At 48.6% G+C, this 14,100-nt stretch overlaps 2 protein-coding genes across 4 annotated transcripts in view; one reads left to right on the top strand and one right to left on the bottom strand.

Annotated features, from left to right (window-relative positions):
• Window positions 1–2,335: 2,335 nt before the first annotated feature.
• Window positions 2,336–4,813, bottom strand: cdk5r2a (cyclin dependent kinase 5, regulatory subunit 2a (p39)). Its single transcript, XM_071330412.1, has 2 exons — window positions 3,668–4,813; window positions 2,336–3,588 (listed from the first exon to the last, which is right to left on the bottom strand). Exons 1-2 carry the CDS (start codon window positions 4,088–4,090, stop codon window positions 3,064–3,066), a joined length of 948 nt encoding a protein of 315 aa, XP_071186513.1. The 5' UTR covers window positions 4,091–4,813; the 3' UTR covers window positions 2,336–3,063.
• Window positions 4,814–6,755: 1,942 nt separating this feature from the next.
• fmnl2b (formin-like 2b) overlaps window positions 6,756–14,100 on the top strand; it is a 26,227-nt gene continuing 18,882 nt past the window's right edge. For 2 of the 3 annotated variants that reach the window (XM_071330410.1, XM_071330411.1), the window contains exons 1-13: window positions 6,757–7,590; window positions 8,408–8,491; window positions 8,810–8,890; window positions 9,088–9,164; window positions 9,407–9,490; window positions 9,774–9,923; window positions 10,040–10,166; window positions 11,577–11,653; window positions 12,390–12,483; window positions 12,896–12,970; window positions 13,120–13,230; window positions 13,409–13,558; window positions 13,880–13,981. In XM_071330410.1, coding sequence (XP_071186511.1) covers window positions 7,474–7,590; window positions 8,408–8,491; window positions 8,810–8,890; window positions 9,088–9,164; window positions 9,407–9,490; window positions 9,774–9,923; window positions 10,040–10,166; window positions 11,577–11,653; window positions 12,390–12,483; window positions 12,896–12,970; window positions 13,120–13,230; window positions 13,409–13,558; window positions 13,880–13,981 — 1,329 coding nt within the window. In that variant the 5' untranslated portion in view covers window positions 6,757–7,473. Of the gene's footprint in view, window positions 7,591–8,407; window positions 8,492–8,809; window positions 8,891–9,087; window positions 9,165–9,406; window positions 9,491–9,773; window positions 9,924–10,039; window positions 10,167–11,576; window positions 11,654–12,389; window positions 12,484–12,895; window positions 12,971–13,119; window positions 13,231–13,408; window positions 13,559–13,879; window positions 13,982–14,100 lie in introns of all 3 variants that reach the window. The other variant, XM_071330408.1, reaches the window with a different exon arrangement.

Below are 14,100 nucleotides of genomic sequence, written 5' to 3'. Positions count from 1 at the left end.
GCTGCATTGGACCTTTAAAGAAGGAGTGCTGATCTAGGATGAGTTTTGCCTTATTAGATCATATTGAATCCACTGATCCTGGATCAGCACTTCTACTCTGAGATAGTCTGTGAATAAGGCCTCTGACATCCTCTCAGAAGTACACCTGCTTTAATGATGAAGCTGAATGTGTCCGGCTTCTTCTGTGTCTAACATGCTCACTGGTTAACATAACTATCCAGGGAAAATCTAACTTTTAGAAGTTCACATTCTGTTAACTCATACCCAAATAATGTTGTTGACTCATCCTATACTCGTATTTGTGGCCAAAGCATAAATTGGAGGGGAAAAAACACTTTAAAAATCCCACCTCAAACTTGTATCTCAAACAGAGTGGTTTAAAAAATGCTTGCTATTTACACATAGGGGATGATGTCATCCTCCTGAGGAGGATGATCTGGCCAATCAGTAGTCTACTTGCGTGAATATTTTTAATGGCCGGTGTATGTCCACACCGTTCTGTTGTTGGGGTAAACCCACACCATTCCTACACAGAAAAGCGGATTTTTAGCATACTTAATTGCAATTTTTTAGGAAGGAAAACTATTTCACTCATATTGTCATTAATTATAGGTCATATTTCATAGAAATCTAGAAACACTGGACAATTACTCTTTCTCTTTTAGCCCTATGCTCTGTTATTGTAAGGAGTCACCTTTGGATGCAATGAATTGTAAGACATTGTAACAATACAAGTATTATGCCTTAGAATCCGTGTGTGTGTATATATATATAAGCCTACATTATGAGCAGATGAGATGTGTTCATCTTTGCCATAAGTCACCTCTGTAGTAAGCTAATAATTTAATATTGATTCTCTCTCCTCTCTTTTTCCTTCTCTCTGCAACCTGCTGCCTCCGCGGCGTCTCCATGGTAACCCGTGTTCCGTAAGCTGGTGCTGATGGTGTGAAGTTGCATAACCGGTTTTCCCCCTTAATCGACACAAACAGTAGCCTACATCACGTCAAATAAATATTTTGTTTTTGCACCTATGGAGATGAAAAAGGCCTATCCTAGCCGCCCAACAAAATTAGTGGGAATAGAATAGGCTAAATGAAGAAGCGTGCCTCTTTGGGAGATGAGGAGTAGCCTATGTATAGGCTAATAAATCCAAACCATTAGCATTATTTTAACACATATTTATTGTAGCCTGATCAGGATCTGTTTCCTGATCAGGCTACAACAAATATGTGATATGAGTTTGAGGAGGTTTAGAGAACACGAGTTTTGTATATTTTCTATATTTTTGCTTCATGGCCATGTGAGCTGGTGTAAAGTCTCTCTCGCGCTCTCTTTCTCCGTCCTCTCTCTGTCTGTCTTTCTTATCCCCATTGCTGTCTCGGTTGTTGCCTTGGAGACGGAACGGGAATGCAGCAGCGGCTGGAGAGAAAATGTAGAATTCCACCTTCCCCCGGCTCGCGCCTCCGCAGTATCTCCCCTCCTCTCTTCTCCTTCACAGCTCCACTTCTATCAGACTGCAGCAAAACTCATCCAATCACCTGCTTGGGAAACTGCACCACGTGTTCCGTCTTCCTTTATTCACAAATTTTGGGGGTTCTAGCTCTGCGCTCGAGCTGATGAGTCATCATAGAATGGCAACACACATGCACAGATGGAGATAGTGATGAGGAGGAGAAGAAGGAGGTGGTGTTGATGATGATGACGATGATAAGGGTGAAGATGAGATCACTGTTAAACTCCAGTAGGCTACATTATCACACTCCCATGCAGCGCGGTTTCAGCACCACTCGATTTCAGCACCATGGACAGCGACAATAAGAAGGCCTTGCATTCATTCAAGGGCCGCCTGCCGCTGAGATCACGACTCCAGTTTTTCTTTCTATAAAAAGCCCACCAATAAACGTTGATATTGTCCATTGAGCAATAGGTCTATAGAGGTTCTAAATCTGAGTATGAACGCAGTGTTGAGCTGCATGGCTTGATGGTCTATCTCATCTGAACTTTGATTGACTCGTGTTTGACCTATAGCCTCGTTGACCAGGCCATAACACAGCTGGGGACATTATGTGCCCACAGACGTCAGTACCAGCCCGGCTGTTGCATGTTGCTTCACTGTAGTAGGCTATTGGCTAGCCTTGAGGGGTTTCCAGAGTCGTAGGCTTATAATCAGTCCTAGAGATGGTGTTGCTCTGGGTCTAGTAAAACTAAAGCTGTCCATAAAGTCTACACCTCTGATTATTACATACAGGGCTAACTTTCAGCGTTCGTCATACTGCATGTTCTTCAGCACATTAATCACAAGGCAATTCAATTAAACATTGCTGGGAGGCACGGGGACCGTTTGTAACAATTTATACTTGTATTTTTGAATGTGCAATATATAAAACAGAACGTTTTATAATACCATAGTAACAGTTGCCACATGTTAACGGTAAAGAATCCCGTTGGTTTGAAGTGGTAAAATAGTACATTCAACGTTCAGAGGGGGTGGGGGGCAGGCAGCGTCTCTCGCGCCACTGAGTCCAGTACCTTGGAGAGCACGGTGTCGTTCCCCCTCTCATGAAACGAATATATACATTTTCCCCCAAAACACTGACGCGCTATAAGCTATCACTTTAGTCCACCGTATAATAGCCTATCCATTTCTCAAAAGCCACAATAACGGTACAATCAGAATACTTTTTATACAGCATGCAGTAAAGTTAACTATAGCTATCCCTTTCCGCCCAACATCCCGTGTAGTGTCCGTTAGATTCCCCGAGCTTTGACTGAACACATGACACGACAGTTCGGTAACGGGGCGAGGTGAAGCTAGGCGTGTGACTGATACCTCCTGATTCCAGACTCAGGCTCCTGATCAAATCCCCGTCGTGCGTTTGTCCGGTTCACCAAGCGTATACATTCAATCCCCGCTCAAACAACCGTCGGGTGTGTGGCTGGTGTCCGCGACCGTATCCTAAACCAAATTCCCCTCTCTCTCTCTCTCTCTCTCTCTCTCTCTCTCTCTCTCTCTCTCTCTCTCTCTCTCTCTCTCTCTCTCTCTCTCCTTCCCTCATTCAGTTATTAACGATCCAACTCGCTTATCCGTTTCCCGTCTTTCTCCTTCTCCTTCTCCTTCTTCTCCTTCTCCTTCTCCCTTGACCCTCCCTCGTTCTTCAGGTCCTGGAACACCTCGGTAAAGTAGTGCGGGTCTGCGTTTATCCTCAGCATTGGCCCGCTCATCCGGTCAATGAGACCAAGGGCCCGCTCCCAGAAGGCCTCCCGGCTGGACTCCACCAGGAACGGCTTGAGCGGGTAGGAGATCTCGTTGCCCATGTAGGAGTAGGCCAGGTACAGGCAGGTGAGGAAGGTTGCCTGCAGCTCGTATTCAGACACCGTGTCTTCCTCCACGGCCTCTCGGCAGAGCAAGTAGACGAAGACCAGGTTAGCCGGGGTGATGAAGCCCTGGTCCTGCCAGCCCTGCACTAACAGAGCCCGGTCCACGTTACGGAACCACAGGATGACCTCATTGGCCGTGAGCTCTTTGAGCTTGAAGCAGCGGCGGCAGAGAAAGTCAGAGAGACACCTCAGGAGCTCGCCGGTGGACGCCTGGAGGACGAACAACACAAACAGTTAGGCACACACATAGGCACACACACACACGCACACACACACACACGTTACCCACCTGCACCACCACCCTCCGAGGGGAGATGAATAAGCGTCCATTCTGGGTCTGCCGCCGGGTCTGGTCCGGTACTGTAGGAACAGGCACAGGAATTGGCCCGGGTTTGGGCCCTGTCGGTTTTCGGTCGAGTATTCCGTTGGACGGTTGTGATTTCTTGATGTTGTCGGTGTTGAGCTGGTCCACCAAGGGGTCGGATTTGGCCTTGCTGGCCTCGGGTTTGGGGTTCACCTTTTTGGCATTCTTCTTCTTGGCCGATGCGGCTACCAGCCGCTTCCACGTCAAAGCATGGAGCAGCACCGAGTGGCGCTTCTTTAGGCTCTTCTCCTGTGGTTTCCCGCCGGTCGCAAGGTCTGGTTTCTCGTCCACACACACACCGCCCGCTGCCTTCCTTGACCTCGGCGACAGAGACAGAACAGTACCCATGTCTGCAGCGAGCAGCGCCTTCCAACACACGGAGCTTCCCGAGCTTTGTGTCCCAGTCCGTATCGATGGGTGTTCGAATAGTTTAATTAAAGTTCACACACACACAGCTACATTGACGGTTTGACCGCGGAGAGTCCAGAGATGTCCAGAGGTGTGTGATGCTCGGTGATTCCAGCAATATGCGCGAGATTCACTCACACATTTCTCTCTCTCTCTCTCTCTCTCTCTCTCTCTCTCTCTCTCTCTCTCTCTCTCTCTCTCTCTCTCTCTCTCTCTCTCTCTCTCGCTCTCTCTCTCTGACTCTCTCTCTATTGAACACACAGTCTTCCTCTCTCTCTCACTCTCTCCCTCTCTCTCCTTCTATCTCTATCACACACACGTTCACGAATCACGATCACACACACGCTGTGCCACTCCTTCTGTCGCAGCGCAGCGCGCGGCACTCAGCTTTTGGAATGGACAGGGGCCGGTAACTGCAGGTGCGCGAGAGATGCTGCCGGTTAAAAAGCGTTAACCGGGAGTTACAGCTCCAAATATCCAACCAGAGAGGATGGTGCTTAGATTGACAGCTTATTCGACCAATGTGTGTGCATGTGTGTACGTGCGTGCGTGCGTGCGTGTATGATGCCCTCCATATCTCCAGCTTGTCTGTTAAAACAGGCTGCAGATGTTCATGGGGGAGAGAGAAAGAGAGAGAGAGATAAGAAGGTGAGAAGGACTCACAGGAGGAAGAGTGAGGGAAGGAGGGTGAGAGATGAGAGGCAGATGGAGAGAGTGGGAAGGAGGGGGAGAGAAGAGAGGCAGATGGAGAGAGGCAGATAGGTGAGAGGGAAGGAGGGGGAGAGGAAAGGAGGATAGGGAAAAGGAGGATGGGGAGAGGAAGATAGGGATGAGGAGGATAGGGGAGAGGAGGATGGGAGAGGAGGATAGGAAGAGGAGGATAGGGGTGAGGATGATAGGGAAGAGGAGGATAGGAAGAGGTGGAAATGGTGGATGAGAGGAAGGGGAAAATAATCTGGTGGTGGACATAACTGCTTCTATCTCCTTTCTCCTTCAACCTCTCTCCCTCCCTCCCTCCTGTCACACTCCACTCTCTCCTCCCCGCCATCTCTGTTTGCTCATTACCCCATCCATCCATTCTCACTCCCTCACCCTTCTCCTCCTCCCTCCTTTTTCCTCCCCTCTCCCTCATTTGTGTTCAACTGGTTCTACCCTTCTGCCCAGGTGTTAATTTGTTCACTTCCCTTGGTGGAATTAAAAGGACTGGTAAAAGAGACATGGTGGGAACTCCCTCTAGTCTGGCCCATGTTTACATTAATCCAACACTTTGAACGTCTGGGAAGGGCTGCACACTTTGGAGAAAAAGGTGGAGATTTGGGACTGAGGGAGAGAGGTGTGTTAGCTGTGAGAGCCAGTCGAATGCTTTTAAATGTGTGGGGAGGGGCTCACACTTCTGGGAGAAAAGTGGAGATTTGAGATGCAGAGAGAGGCGTGTGAGCTGTGAGAGCCAACCAGAGGCAACCCTCCCTCCACAGAGCAGAGCGCTGCATCACGACACCACCTCCTACTGCATGGCTTTATGGCCAATGCAGCCTTTATGAGACTTTCATCATAATTTTGCTCTTTCCAAATACTCACCCAGCTAACAGGGTGGCCAATAATGGCAGCCACCCTGTGGCTCATGCATGGTATTGCACTTCCATTGCTAAACAAAAATCACTTTCTCACTGACCGAATCAGATAGGTGTAATACACGGGTTGTCCACAAGAGGTCATGCGCACACCGTAATGGTGAAGACCCCCATCTGTTCAGATATCAGTCAGAAACCGGGACAAAGGCGGCTTAGCAGGCGTGGATTCAGGATGATATGACACTACAGGCCCCGAATACGTTTCTGCTGACTTTTTCATTTGCAAACCCCTGACTATATGAGATATAGGCCCGAGATGTTGGGGATTTGTAGCCTACTGACCACACACGTTTGTAATTAAAATGAAGGCCTATATTTTTGATGTATTGTATCTATGTATTTTCAATGTTATTATGAATAAAACTGTTTTGATACTTGTGGGTCTAGTAGGTCGTACTATTAGGTCTTGCTATACGCATTTCTTGGCCATAGCCATGCATCGGACCCCAAAATAACTCAATACCAAAGCGACTAACGTCGTATAAGGACTAATTATGAATGAATCCACTCATTTAATTTCTCTCTGAAAGCCAGGATTTAAGTAGGCTAAACATGTGTAGTGGCAATAGTAGGCTTAGACTGCCTGTAATAATAACAGCCTAAGCCAGAAAGGTAGAATATGGGTGAGAAATCAGCAGGACCATTATAGGCCAATAGGCCAGACCTATTCATAGAAATGGACCTAATAAAGGAGGGGTCAGAAGTCTGGACAAAGAGCATCTGTGAGATAGATAGCTCGTCGTTAAACGATTAAGACTCTAACTACCAGGATGCATCAGAACAAAACAAAGCCTCTCATCCCTCTGTTTTGGGTAGAGATTGCCCAAAATATGATAGGATCAGTTTATCCTACCCAAATCATAACCTCAATTATTACTGGGTCACGCGTAAAACTGACTCTAGATCAGTGTCTAGTGGTAGACGTTATCCGAGTCCCCCTCCCCTCGCGTCTCGCTCACGGCTGTGGGCTGTGCGCTGCAGGGGGGCGGGAGGCGAGGAGAGCGAAGCGGCAGAAGGCTCATTGTGTGTCGGCTAGAAAGTGGGGGTCGTTGCGGGGGGGAGAAAGCGTGCGTGGAGGCTGAACTCTCGCTTTTGTCGCCTGTGGAGGAGGGGGCGGATTAAGTAGCCTGCTCGCTCACACACACACACCAGGGACGCCCGGTTCGTTTATCAGCATCATCATACCCATTACCGAGGATACACAGTGAACCGGGAAGGGATGCAGATTTAGCCCGAGACGGACAGTGGGACTTCGGTCTCAGCTGGATTCGGATAAATGGTGCGTGCGCCGTGCCGTCGTCGGCGATGAGAAGAAAGGAGGACAAAAGATGAACGGATGGAGGATAGACACGGCCCCCGGTAGACACGCGCCTTCGGTTTACCGCATCTCTCTGATCTCGTGCCGCCGTTCGTGAGTCTGTCGGTCGGTCGTTCAGACTGTGTCTCACTAGGGAGAAAAACGCGAACACTATTCCCGAATTACAGGAGGCGTTGCCTGTATCTGACTGACTGCAGAGGGCCTATTGTCTGTGTGTGTTTGTGTGTGTGATTTGACGTTTAGGGGTGTGATTGTATGTGTGGTGACTGTGAGAGGTGTGTTTGTCTGATTTGATGGCGAGGGGTGTGTGAGGGTGTGTGAGTTGCTGGTGTAAGGGTGTGTGTGAGTTGACAGTACAGGTGTGTGTGTGAGCCATGGGGAACACAGAGAGTATGGAGTCTCAGCTAGCAGTCATCAGGGCCAGGGCTGCTCCTGTCAAGCTGCCCATGCCTGATCCTGCTGAGCTGGAAGAGAGGTTCTCCATTGCACTGGTAGGTGACACACACACACATGAAACGCACACATGCTCACATACACACGCTCATACATTGCATGTGCGTGTATGTATAGAGTGTTGAGTGTGTGTGTGTGTGTTGGAGTGTGTACCCTAACCCATTATGGATGACTGGTTAGAATCAAAGAGTGTTGTTGTGAATACCATCTCTGTCCCTGCATATGCAACGCGTTGCCTCTCCCCGATACAGTGCCATATTTAATTCACTGAGTGTGTGTCAGTAAGAGTCTTTCATATCACACAAACTCATGTTTAATTCACTGCTCACGCGTGTTCATGTCTCTGTTGAAGAGGGAATGTCTGTCTTCAGTAGACAGAGGTCTTCTGGAGAGATGTGTGTACTTTATTAGTTTAATAACCCCCCTCTCTCTCTCTCTCTCTCTCTCTCTCTCTCTCTCTCTCTCTCTCTCTCTCTCTCTCTCTCTCTCTCTCTCTCTCTCTCTCTCTCTCTCTCTCTCTCTCTCTCTCTCTCTCTCTCTCTCTCTCTCTCTCTCTCTCTCTCTCTCTCTCTCTCTCTCTCTCTCTCTCTCTCCCTCTCTCCCTCTCCCTCTCCCTCTCCCTCTCTCTCTCTCTCTCTCTCTCTCTCTCTCTCTCTCTCTCTCTCTCTCTCTCTCTCTCTCTCTCTCTCTCTCTCTCTCTCTCTCTCTCTCTCTCTCTCTCTCTCTCTCTCTCTGTCTCTCTCTGTCTCTCTCTGTCTCTCTCTCCCTCTCTCTCTCCCTCTCTCTCTCCCTCTCTCTCTCCCTCTCTCTCTCTCCCTCTCTCTCTCCCTCTCTCTCTCTCCCTCTGTCTCTCAGAACTCTATGAACCTGCCTCCTGATAAGGTGCGTCTGCTCCGTTGCTACGACAATGAGAAGAAGTGGGAGCTGATATGTGATCAGGTGAGACAGAAGGTCAACTCTGATTGGCCAAAGAACAGCCTGGTCTGATAATGACCCCTAGCACTGTCCCTCTTCTATGTTAGTAGACCTGAAGGAACTGGATAGGTGTAAGCTATATGGAGGAAGCTCCCCTAAGCCCATTGGAAGGCTGTGTGTGGCCAACGTCACATGGCTGATACACCAGTCCAGCCCCTTCAGCGCTGTAAAAACAGAAGAGTAGCAACCAACATGGTTCATTCAGGTATTCAGCATCTCCTTGGCCAGTGTGAAAGGCAAGTGTGTAACCATTGCTTGTGTGTGTGTGTGTGTGTGTTGTAGGAACGGTTCCAGGTGAAGAACCCTCCTCACACCTACATCCAGAAGCTGAGAGGATTCCTTGACCCGGCCGTCACACGCAAGGTGAGTGACAGCCACGTCACCATGGTAGCAGAGCCAGTAATATCATAGTAACAATATGGTAACGCACCCTGGAATATTAGTTCCTCAACTTGACACAGTTGGATAGATACCATTTAGAATTGCATCATTTCCCAAACCAGCAGATAGGAAATGATTTTGAGGGAATACCAGAATAACCCTAACCCTACTGTCGTCAGAAATTCCGTCGGAGAGTCCAGGAGTCGACTCAGGTGCTCAGAGAACTGGAGATCTCACTACGGACCAATCACATCGGGTGAGTCACAGGCCGCAGCCAATCACATGCAAAGAGAGTCCTGGATCAAAATGAATCTGAACCGAATCAGAGTCACGCTGACATTCACTCAGTTCCAAACCATTCTGACTCAGAGAAGGGTTTTAGCAGGCTAGGGGTTTTAGTGACTGTTGATTGGCTAGCGGTTCTGCTGATTGTACAGCTAGATATTGAACAGTGAATTATGTCTCTGATAATAAATCCTAATGTTCTTCTGTCTCCAGGTGGGTGAGGGAGTTTCTCAACGAGGAGAATCAGGGCCTGGATGTCCTAGTAGAGTACCTCTCCTTCGCTCAGTACGCGGTCACGTGAGTGTGTGTGACTGTGTGTGTGTGGGCATATCACTTTTTCCATACGCGTGTGTTCTGTTGAGTCACGTGTGTGTGTGTGTGTGTGTGTGTGTGTGTGTGTGTGTGTGTGTGTGTGTGTGTGTGTGTGTGTGTGTGTGTGTGTGTGTGTGTGTGTGTGTGTGTGCACATGCGTGTGTGTGTGTGTGTGTGTGTGTGTGTGTGTGTGTGTGTGTGTGTGTGTGTGTGTGTGTGTGTGTGTGTGTGTGTGTGTGTGTGTGTGTGTGTGTGTGTGTGTGTGTAGGTTTGATGGGGAGGTATCAGAGGCCAGTACTGAGGAGAGAGCTGTAGATTCCCCCTGGAGTCGTTCTATAGAAGATCTCCATGGAGACAGCAACCTGCCCTCCCCCTCCAGTGGCAACAACATACAGCGCTCCGCACGCCACTCTATCGGGTAACACAAACCCAAACACACACACACACACACACATATATACCAATCCATCAGTTAACACACACACACCAAGTTGCGGTATTAATCCTGTGTTTATTGTATGTTGACTGTGTCAGTTCAGCGTTGGTGTCCAGGTCTAACACACTGCCCAGTAGGAAGACACTGAAGAACTCCCGCCTGGTGTGTAAGAAGGACGACGTTCACGTGTGTGTGATGTGTCTCAGAGCCATTATGAACTACCAGGTGAACTACACATCTGTCTCCTTCTCACCTATCTCTCCCTCTCTCTCTTAACACCTCCTATCTCTCTCTCTCTCTCTCTCTCTCTCTTAACCCCTCCTATCTCTCTCTCTCTCTCTTCAACCCTCCTATCTCTCTCTCTCTCTCTCTTAACCCCTCCTATCTCTCCCTCTCTCACTCTTAACCCCTCCTATCTCTCTCTTAACCCCTCCTATTTCTCCCCCTCTCTCTCTTAACCCCTCCTATCTCACCCCTCTCTCTCTCTTAACCCCTCCTATCTCTCTCTCTCTCTTAACCCCTCCCATCTCTCTCTCTCTCTCTCTCTCTCTTTCTCTCTCTCTTAAACCCTCCTATCTCTCCCACTCTCTCTCTTAAACCCTCATATCTCTCCCACTCTCTCTCTTAAATCCTCCTATCTCTCCCCCTCTCTCTCTTAACCCCTCCTATCTCGCTGTCTCTCTCTCTTAACCCCTCATATCTCTCCCTCTCTCTCTCTTAACCCCTCATATCTCTCACTCTCTCTCTCTTAACCCCTCCTATCTCTCTCTCTCTCTCTCTCTTAACCCCTCCTATCTCTCCCCCTCTCTCTCTCTTAACCCCTCATATCTATCTCTCTCTCTCTTAACCCCTCCTATCTCTCCCACTCTCTCTCTTAACCCCTCATATCTCTCTCTCTCTCTCTTAACCCCTCCTATCTCTCCCTCTCTCTCTCTTAACCCCTCCTATCTCTCTCTCTCTCCCTCTCTCTCTTAACCCCTCATATCTCTCTCTCTCTCTCTTAACCCCTCCTATCTCTCCCTCTCTCTCTCTTAACCCCTCCTATCTCTCTCTCTCTCTCTCTCTCTTAACCCCTCATATCTCTCTCTCTCTCTCTCTTAACCCCTCCTATCTCTCCCTCTCTCTCTCTTAACCCCTCCTATCTCTCTCTCTCTCTCTTTTAACCCCTCCTATCCATCTCTCTCCCTCTCTTAACCCCTCCTATCTCTCCCTCTCTCACTCTTAACCCCTCCTATTTCTCTCTTAACCCCTCCTATCTCTCCCCCTCTCTCTCTTAACCCCTCCTATCTCTCTCTTAACCCCTCCTATCTCTCCCACTCTCTCTCTTAACCTCTCATATCTCTCTCTCCCTCTCTTAACCCCTCCTATCTCTCCCCCTCTCTCTCTTAACCCCTCCTATCTCTCTCTTAACCCCTCCTATCTCTCCCACTCTCTCTCTTAACCTCTCATATCTCTCTCTCTCCCTCTCTTAACCCCTCCTATCTCTCCCCTCTCTCTCTTAACCCCTCCTATCTCTCTCTTTCCTTCTCTTTTTCTCATCCTGGTTACCACCCTTTCTTCCCCTCATCCTCGTGGTTATTTTGGATAGCAGTGATTGATATATGATTTGTTATGTTCCCCTCCCTCTGTCTGTAGTATGGCTTTAACATGGTCATGTCCCATCCTCATGCTGTGAATGAGATCGCTCTGAGCCTCAACAACAGAAACCCAAGGTCAGTAGGCAGTAAACACCTCTCTCTGTGTCTGCTTTAACAAGGAAGAAACCTTTAGAGCAATGGTTCCCAACCAGGGGTACTAGGACCTCTGGGGGTACTTGGCCTATCTACAGGGGGTACTTGAGAATACTCGTGAGACCATAGGCCCTGGTAAAATTCGGTTGGTGGTACAGAAACCGAAAAAGGTTGGGAACCACTGCTTTAGAGGGAACGAGACCTTGTATTTTCTTGCATTGTGATGATGCATTTTGGCTAGGACTCCCTTGTAACGGAGAAGGGTAACTAGATAGAACCTCTGAAATCCATCTAAAGACTCGGTCTCTCTCTCTCTCTCTCTCTCTCTCTCTCTCTCTCTCTCTCTCTCTCTCTCTCTCTCTCTCTCTCTCTCTCTCTCTCTCTCTCTCTCTCTCTCTCTCTCTCTCTCTCTCTCTCTCTCTCTCTCTCTCTCTCTCTCTCTCTCGCCCCCCTCCCTCTCTCTCCCCCTCTCTCTCCCCCTCTCTCTCTCTCTATCTATCTATCTATCTATCTATCTATCTATCTATCTATCTATCTATCTATCTATCTATCTCCCCCCTCTCCCCCTCTCTCTCTCTGTCTCTCTCTCTCTCTCTCTCTCACCCCCTCTCCTCCTCCCTCTCTGTCTCTCTCTATCTGTCTCTCTCTCTCTCTCTCTCTCTATCTCTCTCTCTATCTCTGTCTCTCTCTCTCACCCCCTCTCCCTCTCTCTCTCCAGGACTAAGGCTCTGGTATTGGAGCTGCTGGCTGCTGTGTGTTTGGTCAGAGGAGGTCATGAAATAATCCTGTCTGCTTTCGACAACTTTAAAACAGTAGGTTGTGTATCTGTGTGTATCTGTGTGTGTGTGTGTGTGTGTCTGTTTGTGTGTGTGTGTGTGTTTGTGTGTGTGTGTGTGTTTGTGTGTCTGTTTGTGTGTGTCTGATTGTGTGTGTGTGTGTATGTGTGTGTGTGTGTGTGTGTGTGTGTGTGTGTATCTGTTTGTGTGTGTTTGTGTGTGTGTGTTTGTGTGTGTCTGTTTGTGTGTGTGTGTGTGTTTGTGTTTGTGTGTGTCTATTTGTGTGTGTGTGTGTGTGTGTGTGTGTGTGTGTGTGTGTGTGTGTGTGTGTGTGTGTGTGTGTGTGTGTGTGTGTGTGTGTGTGTGTGTGTGTGTGTGTGTGTGTGTGTGTGTGTGTGTGTCTGGTGTTTTTCTGACTTTTCTAATCAATCTCCCCTCGTTATCTCAGGTGTGCTCAGAGACCCTGAGGTTTGAGAAGCTGATGGAACATTTTAAGAACGAGGATGACAACATTGACTTCATGGTATGACTCTCACACACTCACTGAGGCGTGGATGATGCCTGCTGATGCTTAGCCTTGGCTGTGGTGGCTGCAATGTCAGATATGTGTGTATCTTAGATGTGTGTGTGATGAGAGTGTTCAGAAGTGGGTGTGTTGTCCTCTGTTTACAGGTGGCCTGTATGCAGTTCATAAACATTGTGGTACATTCTGTTGAGGACATGAACTTCAGAGTGCATCTTCAGTATGACTTCACTAAACTCAATCTGGACGATTACCTAGAAGTGAGAATACACACACACACACACACACACACACACACACACACACACACACACACACACACACACACACACACACACACACACACACACACACACACACACACACACACACACACACACACACACACACACACACACACACACACTGAATGAACACATTCTCCTCTCCCCCTTCCAGAGGTTGAAGCACACAGAGAGTGATCGGCTGCAGGTGCAGATCCAGGCCTACCTGGACAACGTGTTTGACGTGGGGACGCTGCTGGAGGACGCAGAGACCAAGACCGCCGCGCTGGAGAGGGTAGAGGAGCTGGAGGAGAATATGACCCACGTAAGGACACACACACACAATCGGACCGACTCTGACACACACACACACAGTGGTGGCTGGTGGCACTTTAAATTGGAGGACAGGCTCATGGTAATGGCTGGAACGAACGAATGGAATGGTATCATGTGTTTGATAGCATATAATTCCATTAATTCTGTTCCTGACATTACCATGAGCCGTCCTGCCATCACCAGCCTCCTCTGACACGCACATATGTGCAGGCACACACACACACACACACACACACACACACACACACACACACACACACACACACACACACATACAGACTGCTGAGTAGACGTTTATGTTTCCTTGCAGATGACGGAGAGGCTCCTGGACACAGAGAACGAGGCCATGGCCAAGATAGTAGAGCTGGAGAAACAGCTGATGCAAACCAACAAGGAGCTGGACACCATACGGGTGAGGCAGATGCTAGGCTAGGCTATCGCTAGCAACACTCAGCCATTTGGTGCTAGGCTAGGCTATCGCTAGCAACACTCATCCATTTGGTGCTAGGCAACACTCAGCCATTTGGTGCT

This window comes from Salvelinus alpinus, chromosome 10, assembly GCF_045679555.1.
Source record: "Salvelinus alpinus chromosome 10, SLU_Salpinus.1, whole genome shotgun sequence".
NCBI classification, from domain to species: Eukaryota; Metazoa; Chordata; class Actinopteri; order Salmoniformes; family Salmonidae; genus Salvelinus; species Salvelinus alpinus.
Note: the sequence above shows the minus strand (reverse complement) of the source record. Positions and strands in the feature narration are given on the sequence as shown.